This window comes from Saccopteryx bilineata, chromosome 1, assembly GCF_036850765.1.
Source record: "Saccopteryx bilineata isolate mSacBil1 chromosome 1, mSacBil1_pri_phased_curated, whole genome shotgun sequence".
In the NCBI taxonomy this organism is placed as follows: domain Eukaryota; kingdom Metazoa; phylum Chordata; class Mammalia; order Chiroptera; family Emballonuridae; genus Saccopteryx; species Saccopteryx bilineata.
In genome coordinates this window covers 356,207,913-356,228,524 of record NC_089490.1, presented here as the reverse complement: position 1 = coordinate 356,228,524, position 20,612 = coordinate 356,207,913, and the positions used below count along the sequence as shown (strand labels likewise).

Sequence of the window (20,612 nt, the reverse complement as noted above, 5' to 3'; positions counted from 1 at the left end):
AATAAATATTTTCTTGTTTCTTTTCCAAAATTTACGACCACAACCTAAATTTACAATACAGGCAATCACTTTACAATAAAGAAAACCACTTTAGAAACAATATTTCAGATTAATCATCAGGGAGATAGAAATTAAAACATGATCAGATATGGTACCTCACACCCACAGAGATGGTGATAATCAAAGAGACAGAAAGTAACAAGTGTTGGTGAAGATATGAAGAAATCAGACCCTCACATATTGCCAGTAGGAAAGTAAAATGCACAACTGCTTTAGAAAACAGTTTGTCAATTCCTCAAAAGGTTACACACAGAGTTGCCATATGACTCAACAATTTCATTCCTAAGAATACACCTAAGAGAACTGAAAACATACATCCACACAAAAATATGAACATGAATGCTCAAAACAGCAAATTCATAATAACCAAAAAGTGGAAACAACTCAAATGTCTATCATCTGTTGAGTGTGCAAATAAAAGGTGGTATAACCTAATAAAAGGTGGAATATTATTATGAAGGACTAGTATATGCTACAATGTGGCTAAACCCTGAAAACAATATGCTAAGTGAAAGAAGGCATATGCAAATAGCCACATGTATATATTATGATTCCATTCATACTGTATGAGTCCAGAATAGGCAAAACCATAGAGACAGAAAATAGATTAGTGGGTTGCCTAGGGCTGTGGGGAAGGATTGAGTTTTAATGGATATGGTTTTTCGAGGGAGAGTGATGAAAATATTCCAAAATTGACTGTGGTGATGGTTGCACAAAAATGTAACCACTGAATTATACACTTTAAAAATGTAAGGCCCTGGCCAGGTATCTCAATGGTTAGAGCATCATCCCAGCACACCAAGGTCATGGGTTTGATCTCTCTTCAGGGCATGTACTAGAAGCAACCATTGAGTGCACAACTAAATGGAACAACTAAGGGGAACAGTGGGTTCGTGCTTTCTCTCTCTTCTTCCATTCTCCACCCCTCCATTCCCTCCTCTCCCTCTCAAGTGGAAAGCTTAAAAACAAAACTTAAATGTATGGTGTGTGAATTGCATTGCAATAAAGCCATTATTTTAAAAAACAATTATTTCTTTAAACTACATCTCTCTTAGATTTATATTGCTGGCCAAAGTGTCCAATAGCATAAAGTCATCCATAAGACTCAGTACAGAACCCCTTTATTCACTCAAAAGTTTTTAGTCTCTCACAACTTCACAAAAATGATGAAAATGTAGAGTCCAAATTGGTCACTGTGCCAAATTAACACTATGTAACTTCTAAGCAACAATTATGGACTAAAGGATAACAACAAAGAACCAGGCTAAAGCATGGTTCAGGGAATTAAAGAGCAGTAGCACTTGTTAAATGATAGTTGTTAGGCACACATTTGAAGTCAATCTGAGTGCTAAAAGCACATTTATTCAACTAACAGAAATCTGAAACCTCATTTTATGGAAGAACTACAACTGACATTTGGCTGCTAGCCTCTAGAGAAGGTCCATTATATTGAACTAAAATATTTCTTTGTGTATTTATCTTTTGCATGTCTATATGTTTGCAAAAAGACAAAAAAAAAAATATTATGTTAGAAAGTAGGCCCTGGCCAGTGGCTCAGTGGATAGAGCATAGGCCCGACGTATGGACATCCCGGGTTCGTTTCTGGTCAGGGCACACAGGAGAGGCGAGCATATGCTTCTCCCTTCCTTCCCCCTCACCCCCTCCCACAGCCAGTGGCTCAATTGGTCTGTGGCTCCAGGCTCTGAGGATAGCTCCCTGGAGCATATCACCTCAGGTTCTAAAAATAGCTCAGTACTCAAGCACTGCTCCCAATGGGGTTGCCAGCTGGATCCCAGTGCTCCCTTCCCTCCTCTCACCTAAAAAATAAAAAAAGAAAGTACAGATCCCCTAATTAAGACTTAGCATATTGCCAATGGAGTACTGGTTTTAATCGTACAACTCAGACCAACCTCTAACATGTAGAATCAAGGAAAATAACTGACAATGATTTGGAACAAAAACCTAATAGGTAATAAATATCATGTAAGAATTAGACTGCCTTTTAAACATGCTGACACAGAACTAGTTTTTGATATAGTCTATTGGGGCTCAACAGTAAAATACCGCTTCGATTATCCACTGTCAGATAATCCAGGTTTAGGGTTTCTTTGCCAAAAGGGAGTGGGGCGGGAGTTGGAGCTCATAGGTGTTCACGGAATTCCATTCTTTTTCTAAAGAAGGAATTTAACAAACAAGCAAAAAATAAATAAAAGTTAACACTGGCCCTGGCCGGTTGACTCAGCAGTAGAGCGTCGGCCTGGCGTGTGCGGGACCGGGGTTCGATTCCCGGCCAGGGCACATAGGAGAAGCGCCCATCTGCTTCTCCACTCCCCCCTCCTTCCTCTCTGTCTCTCTCTTCCCCTCCCGCAGCCAAGGCTCCATTGGAGCAAAGATGGCCCGGGCGCTGGGGATGGCTCCTTGGCCTCTGCCCCAGGCGCTAGAGTGGCTCTGGTCGCGGCAGAGTGTTGCCCCTGGTGGGCGCGCCGGGTGGATCCCGGTCGGGCGCATGCGGGAGTCTGACTGTCTCTCCCCGTTTCCAACTTCAGAAAAATACAAAAAAAAAAGTTAACACTCAGGGGAAGCAAAATACTTGATATAATAACAACAGATACATTAATTACCTGAAGTCCCAGGAAAGCTGAAAATAAATTCTACCTACATGAAGAACAACAGGAAAGATTATCTCTGAAGAAGCAAACATAGAAAGCAAATGCAAAAATTAGTTTATGGAAAGCAAGTTTCAATAAAATTTATCTCTCAGTTTTGACCCTTGCAGAATAACTCTTCTAAGCAAAGGCAGAAAATCACTAAAACAACCTGGAGAAAAAAAATGACCAACTGAACACTAAGAAACACCAAAAACTAAATGAAGAGAAAATTCTCTTAAAACACTGAGAGAAAACCCAAGAGAACCAGATGGAGGCCAAGGTAGTTTTAGATCATCATACTGTCCTTCTACGCCACTCCACTCCTGCCTCATGTATCCAAACTAAAAAAGATAATAATTCTAGAAGGGAATAATTTTAATCTCTCAATAGTACAGTTATAAGAACACTGATCTAGCCTGATGCAGTAGATACAGCGTCAACCTGGGACTCTGAGAACTGAGGTTCAAAACCCCAATGCCGCTGGCTTGAGCATAGGGTCCCTGGCTTGAGCATGAGATCACAGACATGACCTCATGGTCGCTGGGTTGAGCCCAAAGGTCACTGGCTCAGCTGGAGCCCCTCCAGTCAAGGCACATATGAGAAATCAATCAAGGAATAACTGAAGTGCTGCAACTACAAGTTGATGCTTCTTATCTCTCTCACTCTTCCTGTCTGTCTGTCTGCCTGTCTGTCTCTCTCTCTCTCTCCTTTGCTAAAAAAAGAAAACACTGATCTAGAAGTTATCTACTCCTTATTAGCTAGGCAACCTTATTATGTTTCCTCCTGAGTTAAATGGGCATGGGGATAAGAATTTGCAGGATTAAGATGAAGATCAAGTGAGATAGTATATATATTATATGAAGGCACATCTTACAAATATTTAATCATTATATATTTTCTTTGCATAACTGATGACAATCTCTAAATTCTACGTTAACATGCTTCAGTCACTATTGGCATTTTTTTCAACCAAGTTTCAAAACAAAGCACTCATCTTTGCTCAATTTAAACCCACACCATGGAAACCTTGGCAGCTTTATTTGGATTGAGGGACTGGCAAAATTCCACTCCAGGTGGCCGAGCAATAGTAAACAAGGGCTCCCTGTTTCATCACATCCTCACCCACTCTGTGAATAAGTTTTTCTCCAAATTTAGTAGCTAATTTTTGGACTTTTAAAATACTACTATATTTTCTCCCCCGGTTAAAAAACTTTAAAATACTAAAATAAAGAACATTTTAAAACGTACAATTCAAGATGCTTAAAGACAATTACACCCGGGAGAACAAAATGCAGTATTAGGGTATGGCACTTTAAGATATTAAACCATGTTCTCCATTCACTGGCCCAGACCACACAAATTCGAGCACTGAAAAACAAAGCAATTTCCAGGTTTCAGAGACTTTCCCAGAATTTTCTATATTTTAATAACAGACATTTATTGTCTTTTAACTTTTTAAGATTAAACACATGCACACAGCAGGTCATCAAATATTTACTGAAAATGAGACATATTTACATATAAAGCAAACTATAGAGTACAAATGAGCTACATGATCGATGAACAGAACAGCAACCCAAAAAAGCTCCAGGAAATAGGACAGCATCAACTGGGAAGTTCTGAGAGTTCACACATCAGTTTCTGTACAATTTGATTAAGTCTTTTTTATTGAGATATAATTCACATACCATAAAAGTCACCCTTTTAAAGTGTATACAATACAGTAGTTTGTAGTATATTCAAAAGATTTTTTCTTAGTGGTTAGACAATCACATACTGACAGAGTTCCCTTGGACATCTCCAGTACCCCATCCCGCACCATACAGTTTCACAGTATCACTGACGAGGTCCCCTGTGCTGTACTTGACATCCTCGTGACTATTCAGCAACTACCAATTTTTGCTTCTTAGTCCCTTCCCCTCTTTCACTCGGTGTCCCAACCTCCCCTCCCCTCTGGAAAACACCCCTCTTTTAAAAATTTTGAATACAAGTAATTTTTTTGTGTTTTGGGATTTTTTTATTATTATTATTCATTTTTATGGAGTGACATAGATCAATCAGGGTACGTAGGTTCAGAGAAAACATCTCCAGGTTATTTTGACATTTGATTATGTTGCATACCATCACCCAAAGTCATTGTCTTCTGTCACCTTCTATCTGGTTTTCTTTGTGCCCCTCCCCTCCCCCAACTCCCTCCCTCTCCTTCACACTCTTGTCCATGTCCCTGAGTCTCATTTTTATGTCCCACCTATGTATGGAATCATATAGTTCTTAGTTTTTTCTGATTTACTTATTTCACTCAGTATAATGTTATCAAGGTCCATTCATGTTGTTGTAAATGTTCCAATGTCACCATTTCTTATGGCTGAGTAATATCCCATAGTTTATATGTACCACATCTTCTTTATCCAATCATCTATTGAAGGGCTTTTTGGTTGTTTCCATGTCTTGGCCACTGTGAACAATGCTGCAATGAACATGAGGCTGCATGTGTCTTTACGTACCAATGTTTTTTAGTTTTGGGGGTATATTCCCAGTAGAGGGACTGTTGGGTCATATGGTAGTTCTAGTTTCAATTTTTTAAGGAACCACCATACTTTCTTCCATAATGGTTGTACTAATTTGCATTCCCACCAGCAGTGGATGAGGGTTCCTTTTTCTCCACAGCCTCTCCAACACTCGTTATTACCTGTCTTGTTGATGATAGCTAATCTAACAGGTGTGAGGTGGTATCTCATTGTAGTTTTGATTTGCATTTCTCTAATAGCTAGTGAAGATGAGCATCTTTTCATATATCTGTTGGTCATTTGTATTTCTTCCTGGGAGAAGTGTCTGTTCATGTCCTCTTCCCATTTTTTATTGGATTGTTTGTTTGTTGAGTTTTATGAGTTCTTTGTATATTTTGGATATTAAGCCCTTATCTGAGCTGTTGTTTGAAAATATCATCTCCCATTTAGTTGGCTGTTTCTTTTGTTGTCAGTTTCTCTTGCTGTGCAAAAGCTTCTTAGTCTGATGTGGTCCCATTCATTTATTTTTGGCCTTCATTTCTCTTGCCTTTGGAGTCAAATTCATAAAGTGCTCTTTATAACCAAGGTCCATGAGTTTAGTACCTATGTTTTCCTCTATGTAATTTATTGTTTCAGGTCTTATATTTAGATCTTTGATCCATTTTGAATTAATTTTAGTACAGGGGGACAAACTGTAGTCGAGTTTCATTCTTTTGCATGTGGCTTTCCAGTTTTCCCAGCACCATTTATTGAAGAGGCTTTCTTTTCTCTATTGTGTGTTTCTGGCCCCTTTATCAAAAATTATTTGACCATATATATGTGGTTTTATTTCTGGGCTTTCTATTCTGTTCCATTGGTCTGAGTGTCTATTTTTCTGCCAATACCATGCTGTTTTTATTATCATGGCCTATAATATAGTTTGAAGTCAGGTATTGTAATGCCCCAGCTTTGTTCTTTTTCCTTCGGATTGCTTTGGCTATTCAGGGTTTTTTATAGTTCCATACAAACCTGATGATTTTTTGTTCCATTTCTTTAAAAAAAGACATTGGAATTTTGATGGGAATTGCATTAAATTTGTATATTGTTTTAGGTAATATAGTCATTTTGACTGTACTTATTTTTCCTATCCAAAAACAAGGAATATTTTTCCATTTCATTTATCTTTTTCGATTTCCCTTAACAAGGCTTTGTAGTTTTCATTATATAGGTCCTTTACATTCTTTGTTATGTTTATTTCAAGGTATTTTATTTTTTTGTTGCAACCATGAGGGGATTATGAGTTTGTTTTCTGGTGTTTCATTGTTGGCATATAGGAAGGCAATGGACTTCTGTATGTTAATTTTGTATCCTGCGACCTTACTGTATTGGCTTATTGTTTCTAGTAGTCTTTTTGTGTAGTCTTTGGGGTTTTCGATGTATAGGGTCATATCATCTGCAAAATGTGAAACCTTGACTTCTTCTTTCCCAATATGAATGAATTTTATTTCTTTTTCTTGTCTGATTGCTCTGGCTAGAACTTCCAGCACTACACTGAATAAGAGTGGAGAGAGTGGACAACCTTGTCTTGTTCCCGATTTTAGGGGAAAGGTCCTCAGTTTTATGCCATTTAATATGAAGTTAGCTGATGGTTTATCAAAAGTGGACTTTATTATGTTGAGATATTTTCCTTCTATATCCATTTTGTTGAGCTGGAAAACACCAATTTTTTCTCTGTATCTATGAATATGTTTCATTTGTGTATGTTTGCTTATTTTGTTCTTTTGAGGCCATATGTAAGTGAAATCATGTGGTATTTCTCTGACTGGCTTATTTCACTGAGCACAATACCCTCTAGGTCCATCCAAGCTGTCACAAATGGTAAAATTTCACTTTTTTTATGGCCAAGTAACATTCCATTGTATATATGTAGCAAAGCTTTGTTATCCACTCATCTATTGATGGGCACTTGGACTGCTTCCCTAGCTTAGCTATTGAAAATAACGCTGTGACCCTGGCCGGCTGTCTCAGTGGTAGAGCATCAGCCTGGCATGTGGAAATCCCAGGTTCAATTCCTGGTCAGGGCACACAGGAGAAGCGCCCATCTGCTTTTCCACCCCTCCCCCTCTCCTTCCTCTTTGTCTCTCTCTTCCCCTCCCACAGCCAAGGCTCCATTGGAGCAAAGTTGGCCCAGGAACTGAGGATAGCTCCATGGCCTCCACCTCAGGTGCTAGAATGGCTCCAGCTGCAATGCCCCAGATGGGCAGAGCATCACCCCTGGTGGGCATGCCAGGTGGATCTCGGTCGGGTGCACGCAAGAGTCTATCTGATTGCTTCCCTCCTAACTTCAGAAAAATACAAAAAAAAAAAAAAAAAGGAAAGAAGAAAATAACGCTGCAATGAACACATGGAGCATACATTCTTTCAGGTTAGAGTTTCAGGTTTTTCAGATAAATCCCCAGAAGTGGAGTCATTGGATTGTAAGGCAGGTCTATTATTTCTTAGTTTAAGCGAGAGAGGAAGGGAGAGGCAGAGAGAGAGAGAGAGGAACATAGATCTGTTCCTGTATGTGCCCTGACCGGGGATTGAACCAGCAACCTCTGAGCTTCATGACGATGCTCTATCCGGCCTGGGCAAAAAAGGTCCATTTTTAATCTTTTGAGGAAACACCATACTGCTTCTTATGGTGGCAGCACCAATCTGCATTCCCACCAATAGTGCCCTAGGGTTCCCCTCTCTCCACATCCTTGCCAACACTTGTCATTTGTGGATTTATTGAGGATAGTCATTCTGAGAGGTGTGAGGTATATTCACAAGGTTTTGTAACCATCATCACTAAATAACTCCAGGATATTTCATAACCACTAATAAAGAAACCCCATACTCCTTAGTAGTCACTCACCATTCCCACCTTCTCTCAGCCTCTGGCAACCACAAATCTCCTTTGTATACCTATCATTTGCTTATTTGGGACAGTTAACATAAATGGAATCATACAATATGTGGCTTTTCAGTTTGAATAAATCTTCTATTTCATTATACTATGGTTTCTCTCTCTTTTTTTCTAATTAAAGGTAATGTTATCATCTCTTCAAGGGAAATACTTAAAATGTGTATGACATATATATGATACATATAAAACATACACACATACAAATTAAGAGCAGGAAATTGCATGTGAGACTGATTTGGAATAACATATAGTTACAAAGAACACTACCTAAATGAACACAGTGCAATTTTGGCAATCTTTGCTACAAAATTTCTGAAAAATACAAAGTGATATTTTAAAAGAATCCTGACCAACACTTGGCATTTTCCAAACTACTAACTTAAATTATTACTATAAATTTTAATTACTGTACTTTACTATTATACAAAGATATTAAATAATTTTAAAATTTTATACATATGAAAAGCAATAAAAAGCCAAAGAAGCCACAGGAAAAAATATGTAAGTAATTGTGGTAATTAGGTGATGGGAAACAGGTGTATTTTTTAAATGCCTTTTTTTAGCAAGAGAGAGGGACATACAGACAGACAAACAGAAAGGGAGAGATGAGAAGCATCAACTGATAGTTGTGGCACCTTAGTTATTCATTGATTGTTTTCTCGTGTGTGCCTTGACTGGGGGCTCCAGCTGAGCCAGTAACCTTAGGCTTCAAGCCAGCAACCTTTCTGGGCTCAAGCCAGTGACCATGGGGTTGTGTGTATGGTCCCATGCTCAAGCCAGTGACCCAGTGCTCAAGCTGGCGACCCGTGCTCAAGCTGGTGAGCTCGCACTCAAGCCAATGACTTTGGGGTTTTGAACCTGGGTCCTCAGTGTCCCAGGCCAACACTCCAGCCATGTATTGCCTGGTCAGGCAATAAATTTTATTTTTTAATTTAAAAGTATTATCACTATCACTTAATTTTTTTCTATTGATTTGAGGACAGAATGGGGGGGAGGAAAAAAGAGAGAGAGAGAGAGAGAGAGAGAGGGAGAGAGAAGCATCAACTCATTGTTCTACTTAGTTGTTCCATTTAGTTGTACATTTCTTGGTTGCTTCTCATATGTGCCCTGACCAGAGATCAAACCCACGACCTCCGTGCACCGGGACGATGCTCTGTCCACTGAGTCACCTGGCCAGGGTCAATCACTGTCACTTCTTAAAAGATATTTTGAAATTATTGTCTTTAGGATAAATTAAAATTTCATGCTTGGTAATCAATAAACAACTAAGGTGTCACACTACGAGTTGATGCTTTTCTTCTCTCTCCCTTTCTGTTTCTGTCTCTGTCTCCCTCTCTCTCTCTGAGTTAAAAAATAAATTTCATGCTTGATATTGGCCAAAGAAGGAATTCCCAACCCTTTTTGTAAATACATGATTACTTTCATAACTAAACAAAATGTGTGTGATATGGAAAATGACACTAATATCTTTTTTAGTTAAAAAATAAGTTAGCCTGCCTGACTGTTGTTGGTGCAGTGGATAGAATGCTGACCTGGGACCTTAGTTCAAAACCCTGAGGTCACTGGCTGAGTGCGGGCTCACCAGCTTGAGCACAGATCACTGACATGATCCCAAGGTTGCTAGCTTGAGCCCAAAGGTCACTGTCTTGAAACCCCAGGTTGCTGGCTTGAGCAAGGGGTCACTGGCTCAACTTGCGTCCCGCAGGCATGTATGAGAAGCAATCAATGAACAACTAAAGTGGCACAACAACAAGTAGATGCTTCTCATCTCTCCCTATTTTGCCTCCCTCCCTCTCTTAAAATAAAATAAATAAATTGGCCTGACCTGTGCTGGCACAGTGGATAAACGCACCTACCTAGAAATGCTATCATGGTTTGAAACCCTGGGCTTTCCTGGCCACGGCACATACGAGAAGCAACTACTAAAAGTTGATGCTTCCCGTTTCTTCCCTTGCTTTTCTCTCTACATATATATCTATCCTCTCTTTAAAATCGATAAATAAAATCTTTAAAAATAAAATAAGTTGGACTATGTGTACAGAATGATCCTATTCCTGTAGAAACAAAACATGTATTGTGTGGGGGGGTGTTTGCAGGTGTATCAAAAAGGTCTGCAAAGATATTTACCAACCAGCTCAGTGGTTACTCTTAGAGAGTGAGATTAAAAAGGGTAAAGAAACATTCACGTTTTATTTCATACATTTCTATATTAATTGCCTATTGATAACAAGCACCTGTTACCTTTCATAATTTTTTAATTACCAATTTTTAAAATTACTTAAATGTACCATCAGTTTGTTACTTTCTTCTAAAAAAATTTCCCTCTAGGCCCTGGCCAGTTGGCTCAGCGGTAGAGCATCGGCCAGGCATGTGGATGTCCCAGGTTCGATTCCCAGCCAGGGCACACAGGAGAAGAACCCATCTGCTTCTCTACCCCCCTCCCCCTCTTCTTTCTCTCTCTTGCCCTCTTGCAGCCAAGGCTCCATTGGAGCAAAGTTGACCTGGGTGCTGAGGATGGCTCCATGGCCTCTGCCTCAGGCACTAGAATGGCTCCATTTGCAACAGAGCAACGGCCCAGATGGGCAGAGCATCGCCCACTAGTGGGCTTGCCAGGTGGATCCCAGTCGGGTGCATGTAGGAGTCTGTCTCTGCCTCCCCACTTCTCACTTCAGAAAAATAAATAAAATAAAAATTTTCTCTCTAAAAAGTACATTAAATTCAACATTTTCATGTGTCAGTTTTTAATTATCCAAACCAAGGAAGGAACTGAACATGACAGCAGATGTCAACAGGTTATATTTGGCTCCCACACAGATAATGGTTTTTACAGCATCTTTACCTATGCCACAGAGGAAGCATCCAAACAGTACTCTGCAGGTCTAGGATGAAAACTCTGCTGTGTAACAGCTATTCAGTAAAGACAACCTCACCTTTGGTGTTCCCATTTTACCCCTCCTACCCACGCTCTAGCAACCATTTCCATACATATGGAATAGGAATTTTAAAAGAAAAAAAGCGCCCTAAGAGAAAACAGGCATAGAATGATACAAAATTCAGTTCCTATCTCCAAAAATGAGCCAAGTTGGAAAATATCAAATCAAGTTGTAGAAGACAGCAGAGAAGAGGGAGAAATAAGAAGCATCACAGGTCTCTCAGTCTTGCTTCCTTTCTGCCTTATCTCTTGATGCTCCACACCTGAACTTCTTAGTGACCTCACCAACCGGGGGCTCTGGGGCCCACCCGAAACATGCAAATCAAACAACACTGTAAGCAAGGAGAGGTTAGGCAGAATCATACCTTTTCCAAAATGAACTTGTTTAAATATGGCATGTAGCCCTGGTTGGAGACGGGCCCCTCATCATCATCCCTGAAGTGCTCCTCAAGGGCAACAGGGTCATGCGGGACCTTCAGCACCGTGCACAGGTTATGGGAAAGGACCTAGGAGAGAAACAAAGTCATTTAAAGGCCTCCACCAACCAGCATATGTCACCTTCACTGTCTGAACACAACTGGATGCTCTCTGGCCGGGGGAAAGAAAGGTGGAGAAGAAACTAGCAAATACCGAAATACGGGGTGAGTACTGCTCAGCTGCCAGCTCCCCACTTGTTACCCAGGAGTGTCTCTCATTCCCTCCCCAGGCTTGGTTCACTTCAAACAGGTCTCTCTTACATGCCTACATGGAGCCAGGCTCCATGCAAGATCTATGACCATAATACTTGTAGTCTTTGATTACTTGTCTCACATTAGAAAGAAGAAAGGGAGAAAGAGCAAGAGAATGTGTTCAGAACTAAACTTCTCCCCAAGCAGTGCAGCGTCAGTGAATTAGAGCTGGAAGAGGAAGACCCTCCTGCTGACTGGCAGCTGCAGCCAGGGGTTCCGGACGAGGCGGCTGACCCGGGGCTACGCACATACCTCTCTGGGCTTCACTGTTCCCATTTGTTCAATAGAAAGGGCCAAGTTAATATACAAATATAACAGATATTAACTGGTAATCTCTAAGTGTCTAAACATCTCTAAAAATCTATGATGGTACGTACACTGTTTTCAGCATTCGTGTATAAAAATGTAAATGTAAAGAGAGAAAGACCTCAAGGGCCCAGGTTAAAAAAATGGGAAAAAAATCAATAGCAAAAACATCTCAGTTGCTAAAATGGTTGAAATATTTCGTAAAAAATTTGCATTCCACATATAAAGGCTATCTATAAAGGGTTACTTGCCTTGGTGATAAGCTAAGTATACACTTTAATATTCAGGTAGTTGAATCCGCAGTTTGGACTATCTCAATCCTAATCTCGTTTCACATTAAATGAAAACTTTAAAATAAAACTGAAATTCCTTCCATTTCATTTATGTATTCTTCACAAGTCAAAGTACATAGCAAAGGTTGCACTTCCTTTAACAGAGATTCTTGTTAAATTGTTAAATCCCATGTTAAAATATCTCCTATTTTTCCCAGCCCTACCTATTTAATCCCTTAAAGAGCCACATTCATCTCAATGAAGACTTTCAATTCTATTAAGCAAGTCACTTTTTCTGCATAAACATATCATATATCAGTTACGATCTTTTAAGACTGAAAAAGAAATGAATCTAAAAAAAGAACATTTGCATATCTTCTTTCTACATTTGTTTCTCAAAGCTTCGTTTCTGTGCAGATCCTTTTCTACATGCTCTGCTGGTTTTAAGGAAGTAAGTGAAGGAAAGGAAGTAAATTCACAAATGGTTATAAATGAAGTCATGAAGACTTTTATCAGCCCCTACAAAGCAGGCTGTGTTTCTCAAGCAAATCCTCTATTGGTAGTAGAGCACAGGAAAGGAGCACGGTGGAGCTTTTATTGAAGGATCTTACACCACAGGCAGCAAAATGTGAAACAGATATTTCCTTTCTCGATTAAGTAGAGTAGTCCTGGCCAGAGAGCAGGACTGGTTGGAGCATCGTCCCTACACATGAAAGTTGTGGTTTCGATACCCAGTCAGGACACATACAGGAACAGATCCATGTTTTTGTCTGTCTGCCTGTCTGTCTTCTGTCTGTCTGCCTCTCCCCTTTCCTTTCTAAAATAAATAAATAAATAAAAATTTAAAAACCTATAGAGTATAATTATCTACTCCCAGAGAGGTTTTTGTGAGATGAACTTTAAGAATTGTAAAGTGCTTAAAAATTGCAACACACCAAAGAGATATAAGTTTGAGATAAATAAAAAGCATTTCTTAGATGAGGTTCAAAGGTCATTCAAATTTTTAAATCATTTGGGACTTTACCTAAGTAAAAATTCCCAACTGCTGGTTAAATTATGGTCCACCTATAAACATTAAAAACAATGAGGAAGCTCACTGTGTGGTGGTATGAAAAGATTTCCAAGATAAATTAGGTAGAAAAAGCAACACACCTAAGACTACATTTGTGTGTCATCTTTTACATAAAAAAAAAAAAATAAGAAACTCTAGGGATATAAAAGAAACTCAGTACGAAAAGACTAGTTTGATTTTAGACCAGGGATAGACGATGACATTTCACCATACCTCCCTCTTTTATTGTCTTGAGGGAAAAAAATAACCTATTCAAAAACATACAACCTATTTTAAAAAGTCTCTTCTACATTAACCTACTCCCTAGAGATCAGGTATAAAGAGAAGGCATGTTCTACAGCAATGTAACATGATTAACAGATGAATGAGATGTAAGCGCCACACGAGTTCAGAAAGGAGAAATTGTGTGCACCCCAGTGACTTCATAGAGGAAGTAAAAAGTAACCTGGGTCTTAAAATAAGGAGAGCTTAGATTAGGAAAAGTAGTTGCGTTAACCAACTACTATTATGAAAAAGTAGTTGGTTAACGCAAAATCCTCAGGATACAAAACAGAGATACCAATCTCTCCCATGCCCACTCCTTTTTTCTTTTGGTTTCACAGACCCTCCAACTTAAAGTCCTGGCAGGGGCCAGGACACCATATCGTCATCCTTGTCATGTGATTGCTGCTGAGTGCTAATTCTAAGAGATTAAATTTATTTTTCTTGACTAAGGTTACTTATCAGAACTGAAAGTAGAGTCAAGTTTTATAATCCCTGGTCCAACATTCTAGTAATAAGAAACATTATAGGCCCTGGCCGGTTGGCTCAGCGGTAGAGCGTCGGCCTAGCGTGCGGAGGACCCGGGTTCGATTCCCGGCCAGGGCACACAGGAGAAGCGCCCATTTGCTTCTCCACCCCTCCGCCGCGCTTTCCTCTCTGTCTCTCTCTTCCCCTCCCGCAGCCAAGGCTCCATTGGAGCAAAGATGGCCCGGGCGCTGGGGATGGCTCTGTGGCCTCTGCCCCAGGCGCTAGAGTGGCTCTGGTCGCAACATGGCGACGCCCAGGATGGGCAGATTATCGCCCCCTGGTGGGCAGAGCGTCGCCCCTGGTGGGCGTGCCGGGTGGATCCCGGTCGAGCGCATGCGGGAGTCTGTCTGACTGTCTCTCCCCATTTCCAGCTTCAGAAAAAATGAAAAAAAATAAAAAAATAAAAAAAAATAAAAAAAAAAAAAAGAAACATTATATTTTTAGTAGGTAGGTAGTTCAATGGATTGATCCCACTGAAAAAGACTTAGATTTGAACCTTAGGCTTCATCCTTGGACAATTACCGTATTTTTCGCTCCATAAGACACACCTGACCATAAGACACACCAAGCGTTTTAAGGAGGAAATAAGAAAAAAATATTCTGAACCAAATAGTGTGTTAAAATATTTAATAAAATACCGTATTTTTCGGTCCATAAGATGCATGGGCATTTTCCCCCTCCACTTTTTTTTGGGGGGGAGTGCATCTTATGGAGCGAAAAATACGGTAAACATTACTTTTGTTAAATACAGGGATAGCTGAATTCAGTGAACATTTTCTTAATCACCTTTTATTCAGTTAAGCAAATTGTGAGGGAGGCAGTACATTATAGTAACAAGGCCCCTATATGAGATCTGAGTGTCAGCCCTGCTCGTGTGGTCTGTTCCTGTTCAGTGGCTTGTCATTTTCTCTTTTTAGATATTTTAATATTTGCTACTTAGTCTCAGTATATGAAGGAAATGTTTAACTCATTCTTTTCTTCAACTAATTCCCAATCCCCTCATTCAGATTCCTCCAACAGGGTAACAGAATGAGAAAAAGCTAACTTGTTTACCAATCCCCCAGCCCCTTCTCATCTGGTTGTTTCCAACCATTCCCCAACCCCCTTACCTAGTTAATGATATCCCCATCTCTCCCTTCCACCTTGGCACAGCCATTTAAACTAGCTAATCAAGAAAAAATAAGATGTACAGTCAACACTCCAGCCAATGGAGCAAGACCCAGCATCCTCGCGCCTGAGATAGAGATAAAAACAGAATTTGCCCTCTGCCCACGCACTTGTTGGCTGGCTTTCAATAGCAGCAGCACGCCCTTCTGCAGAAGTTATTAAAGTTGCCTTGACGAGGTATTTTGTCTCCACAAGCCCTGCTTAATTCCACCTCCAACAATATACTCACTGCAAAATGAGGAGTAGGGCTTGCCTCTAAAATTTTAAAAGCCTAATCCTTAACTGTCAACCCAAACTTATTTAATGAATTCAACAAAAGAACTTTAATTTATATCAGAAATTCATCTTTTTTCATTGTTAGTAATGCCTAGAATAGGGAAGTCTTCAAACAAAATAAACTGAATAACAGGTAGTAACTGAAAAGATTTTGTCACTAAAATGTTAAATATTGTGTGCTATACTTAAAACTTTTAAAAGATGTGTTTTCATTTTTAATTGGATATATTGAGGTAACACTGGTTAATGAAAGTATTATATATAGGTGTCAGATGTACAATTCTATAACACATCTGTACAGTGACTGTGTGTTTACCACCCCAAGTCAAGTTTTTTACCATCACCATTTATACCCCCGTCACCTGCTGCTACTCACCTCACCACCATCTCCCTCTTGTATTTAAACTGTTTTATCAGCAATTTTTTTCAAGCCTAGACATTATCTCAAATTTTTCTTAAATAAAAAATAAAATGTATAAAGAAACCAAAATCTCCAAAGTTAGAATATAAACCAGTCACAAGAAGTAAATGCTCCATAAGCCTAAAAAGCAGTTGATGATGCTTAGTCTCACCCCGGGAAAGTAGGTACTGCTGCTATTCTACAGATAAAAAGACTGACGTCAGAGATTAGGAGATGTGTCCCAAATCGGAGTTCTATGTGTTGCGAAACTGGTACTAGAACTAGACTAAACTAGACTAAACCTCCGTGCTGGGTCACCTTCCTTTGCTTTCTGGAGAGAAAGCCCTGCCTATACAAAAGTGACTCTGGGGCCACATGCTTCTTGTTGCTACAGTGCAGTGATGGACTGGTGTGTCCCCCAGCCCCATCTGTCAGTTCTCCAGCACTTAACAAGACGGCTGGCGCTATTTAGTAAAGCCAAGTTAAATCCAGTGGGGAAGAACTACATATGCCTAGAACTCTGGGACCATTCTCTCTCTGGGAGGCCCCATCTCCCAACATCCACCTTTGGGGAAAACCGCTGAGAAAGCCAGAAAGCCGGAAAGCCATCAAGAGAAAAAGAGGACTACACACTCTTGATTTGTGAAAGGACTGTCCCGAATCACTCCAGAGTGTCTGCAAGTTTTCTGAAAAAGCTGAGTATATCCCATTGCAAATACCTACTCCTCCAAAGGCCACTTTTAGCACCCACATGATTGCTAAGCACCTTTGCTCTCATTCCCCTGATCTGAAAAATAAACTATTGTTACTACAATAAAAGACTTATAACCATTTCAGAAACTCATCTCTCTAGCTCCATCACAGCTGTCTACTATGGCTGCAGGGCTTCTGCTGACAAGAGATGACTAATTAACTGTGTGAGTCCTGCTTGTGTGGTCTGTTCCTGTTTGGTGGTTTGCCGTTTACGCTTTTTTAAGCATTTTGTTCCAACTATCATGAAAATGAAATCAAGGATGATGAACGACTAACCAGTGCTTTAACACACAGGAGTGCACAATGTTTACCCTCTTCCCTCCCAAAGATGTAAAGATTATAAAGGTTCTCTGAAACGTGCCCCCTAGTCACACGGTTTCCCTTTACAGGATGTGCGTAATGGGCAAAATTCAACACTGAAGGAAGGGGTGGGAGGTGGAGATCTCTGTTCCAACAAGCTTATCTGAACGGACACAATTATAGAATTATAATTCATAATGGGCAATCTTTTTTTAAAACATGAAAATTCCTTTTTGATTTATAAAATTTCAAGCTAATGGCAAATTACCAGAAAACTCTTCCTAACAATGAACCAGAATGACCAGTTTCCTATGAGTGCTATGCCCTGCCTCAGGAGCATTGTCTTAATAGAAGTCCAGCCCCTCAGACCAGGGAGTCATTTTCCCTTTCCTGACAATATCCTTCATCCTGCTTGTCACTCCTCTTGCTTTCTCTTAAATACAGGGTGGAGCAAAAGTAGGTTTACAGTTGTGAGTACGCGAAACACAGAGTTTATTCTTGCATTATTATTAACTATTGTATTATTTTCCATACAAACAACTGTAAATCTATTGTACTTTTGCCCTACCCTGGAATCTTTATTAGATTCAGCCTCGGAAATCTCCAAGTCATCATTCAAGCATAAAAAAAACCTATTTGCGGTGAGAATGCAATCTATCACCATCCAAGACACTTTCACTAAATTAATCTTGAATTCCTGCTTATATCATATTATCTTTTTGTCTAAAATTTATCAAAAGTCTACAGAAGGAAAAACTAAGTGAGGCCGGTTAGTAAGAAGCTAGGAAAGCCTAACCAGGCAGTGGCGCAGTGGATAGAGCGTCGGACTGGGATGCGGAAGACCCAGGTTCGAGACCCCGAGGTCGCTAGTTTGAATGCAGGCTCATCTGGTTTGAGCAAAAGCTCACCAGCTTGAGCCCAAAGTCGCTGGCTCGAGCAAGGGGTTACTCAGTCTGCTGAAGGCCTGCGGTCAAGGTACATATGAGAAAGCAATCAATGAACAACTAAGGTGTTGCAACATGCAACAAAAAACTAATGATTGATGCTTCTCATCTCTCTCCATTCCTGTCTATCTGTCCCTGTCTATCCCTCTCTGACTCTCTCTGTCTCTGTAAAAAAAAAAAAAAAATTAGAAAAAAAAAAAAAAAGCTAGGAAAATTCCTTGGCAAGTGGAATGGGGAAACTGAGACCGATAGCTAAACAAGGCTGAGCAATTTACAGCCACATAATAAAGTGTAAGGTCTTACCTTCCCATAACCAAAGACATTTTAGAGCAAATGGTTTACACATTCCAGATCATGCCTAGGAAAAACCAGCCTCTGTCCTGGTCCCAGTCCCTCTCCAATGACATTCTTTGAAGGTGAAACTGACCAGAAAATGACCCAGATCTCTCTATAAGCTCATTTTGATGTATCAGTAAATCAAAGGACACTCTTGGAGAGCTGATGAATACTTTGATCGAGACCTCCTCTAAAATTCCCCACCTTTAGAAACCGTTTAAATCCCTTAAGACAAAGAATCCAGTATGCCCTCTCCCTTTAGCGCAGTCACAACTGTTCCCTCTCTTCTACCCGCCCCCCCACACACCCCACTTCTTTTTTCAGGCATGTATCTCTGTTTTCTTTCTCTCAAGCTCTAAAGGTTCCCAGGAGACGAGCAACCAGGGGAGCAGTGGGCAGCAGCAGCTTGTCCCAGGCTAACCCCCTGGACCTGTCTCCAAAGGCCCTCCTTTGCCTCTGTAACTTGTTTCCTGCGTCCACGCAGCCCACTTGGTTCACTTCTGTCTCTGTCACTTTCTTTCTAAAGGGACAAGACAGCCTCGCCAAGGCTCAACTCTTCAAGTCCCCCAAAGAGCCAAGGCAGCTCCACCCAGGCCCACTTCTGTTGCTATGATCTTGCCTCTCCTAGCTTAATCCCCGTCCCTGTCCCCAGCATTAACAAACATACTCTCAAAATCACCTGGACTCCTGTCATAAAACCTTTCCTGCATGAAGTCAAGAACCCACACATTCCAGACCATGCCGAGACAGACCCACCTAGGCCTGGTCCCTTTTCAGGGACCCAAGTGAGAATCTGAGCTCCATATTTAACTCACTCAACAAGCTAGCCCTCCTTTACCTTTCTAGCCTTATTTTTTTCCTACCTCAGCACCAACTGTACAAATTCAGCCAAATAAGTTTACTAACTTACCCCAAACAAACCCTGTACCACCCCTTCCCCTTCAGTTCCTCCCTTCAAACCACCCTACCTAACATAAGTGCCATCCCTTTCTAAAGCCTCCACCACCCAAACACTGTGTTTCGCACATATTCTTATTTTATACTACCACTCATCATTTTTCTTTCCCGTAAGACTGTAAATTTCTGAAAGAAAGGCCCACATCCTACCCATCCTTGCATTCCCACAGCATTGAACATGCTACCTGGAATGCAGGCTTTCAATAAATGCCAAACAAACTATTTCCCAAAATTCTCAGTAAACAGTAAAACTGTAATACCTTAATAAGGACAACAATCTTAGGAAATAGTCTACTGCTATTCCTTATTTCATAGATAAAAAGACTGAGGCCTGAGACTTAGCCTAAATCACACAGTGATTAGTGCCAAAGTAGGGATGAGAACCCAGGTCTCCTAAACAGCCTGTCCCACAATGACTTCCTGTGCTAGAAACATTCCCTTCTGCCTAGTCATATCCTTCAAGACTGGGTCATTCTTCACCAACTCTAGGAATCCTTCACTGCCCCCCCACCCCCCATCCCCGGACTACCGAATTTCTATTCAGTATTTAAATGAATTATTTCATATGCTATTTCATTAAATGAATTATTTCAGTATCTCAAATATCTAACTGCAGCCCAGTGAGGGCGGAAACACTGCCTAATATTCTTCTTCCATTCCCTTCACAGTGACTAACATAGGGCTAAGGAAGAATTCAGTAGGATCATAACACTTAAGGACAGATTAAGGAAGGAAATCTAACTTAACAGCATCTATTGTGATGTTGTCCACAGAATATATGCCACTATACTACAGCAGATGCCATTGGATTACATTCTGAATGAACCACCTTTAATAAGTTATTTTGGATAATTCATTAACTTAGCCCTCTTCAAAAATCAAACAGAAAATATTGGCAAATCTGACCACATAAAAAATTTTTAATTCCTCTTTACTTTTATATTTTTTAAATTTCCCTTTTTTTTTTTTTTTTTTTTAATTTTATTTTCCTGAAGCTGGAAACGGGGAGAGACAGTCAGACAGACTCCCGCATGCCCCGACCGGGATCCCGGCACGCCTACAGGGGCGACGCTCTGCCCACCAGGGGGCGACGGTCCGCCCCTCCGAGGGGTTGCTCCGCCGTGACCAGAGCCACTCCAGCGCCTGGGGGAGAGGCCAAGGAGCCATCCCCAGCGCCCGGGCCATCCCTGCCCCAATGGAGCCCCGGCTGCGGGAGGGGAAGAGAGAGACAGAAAG

General features: G+C 40.5%; 1 protein-coding gene across 1 annotated transcript in view; it reads right to left on the bottom strand.

Moving 5' to 3' along the window:
• The window catches only part of SWAP70 (switching B cell complex subunit SWAP70), a 95,282-nt gene that overhangs the window by 52,467 nt on the left and 22,203 nt on the right, over window positions 1-20,612 (bottom strand). The window contains exon 2 of the mRNA XM_066250930.1: window positions 11,442-11,582. Within this exon, the coding sequence (XP_066107027.1) occupies window positions 11,442-11,582 (141 nt within the window). The remainder of the gene's footprint in view (window positions 1-11,441; window positions 11,583-20,612) is intronic.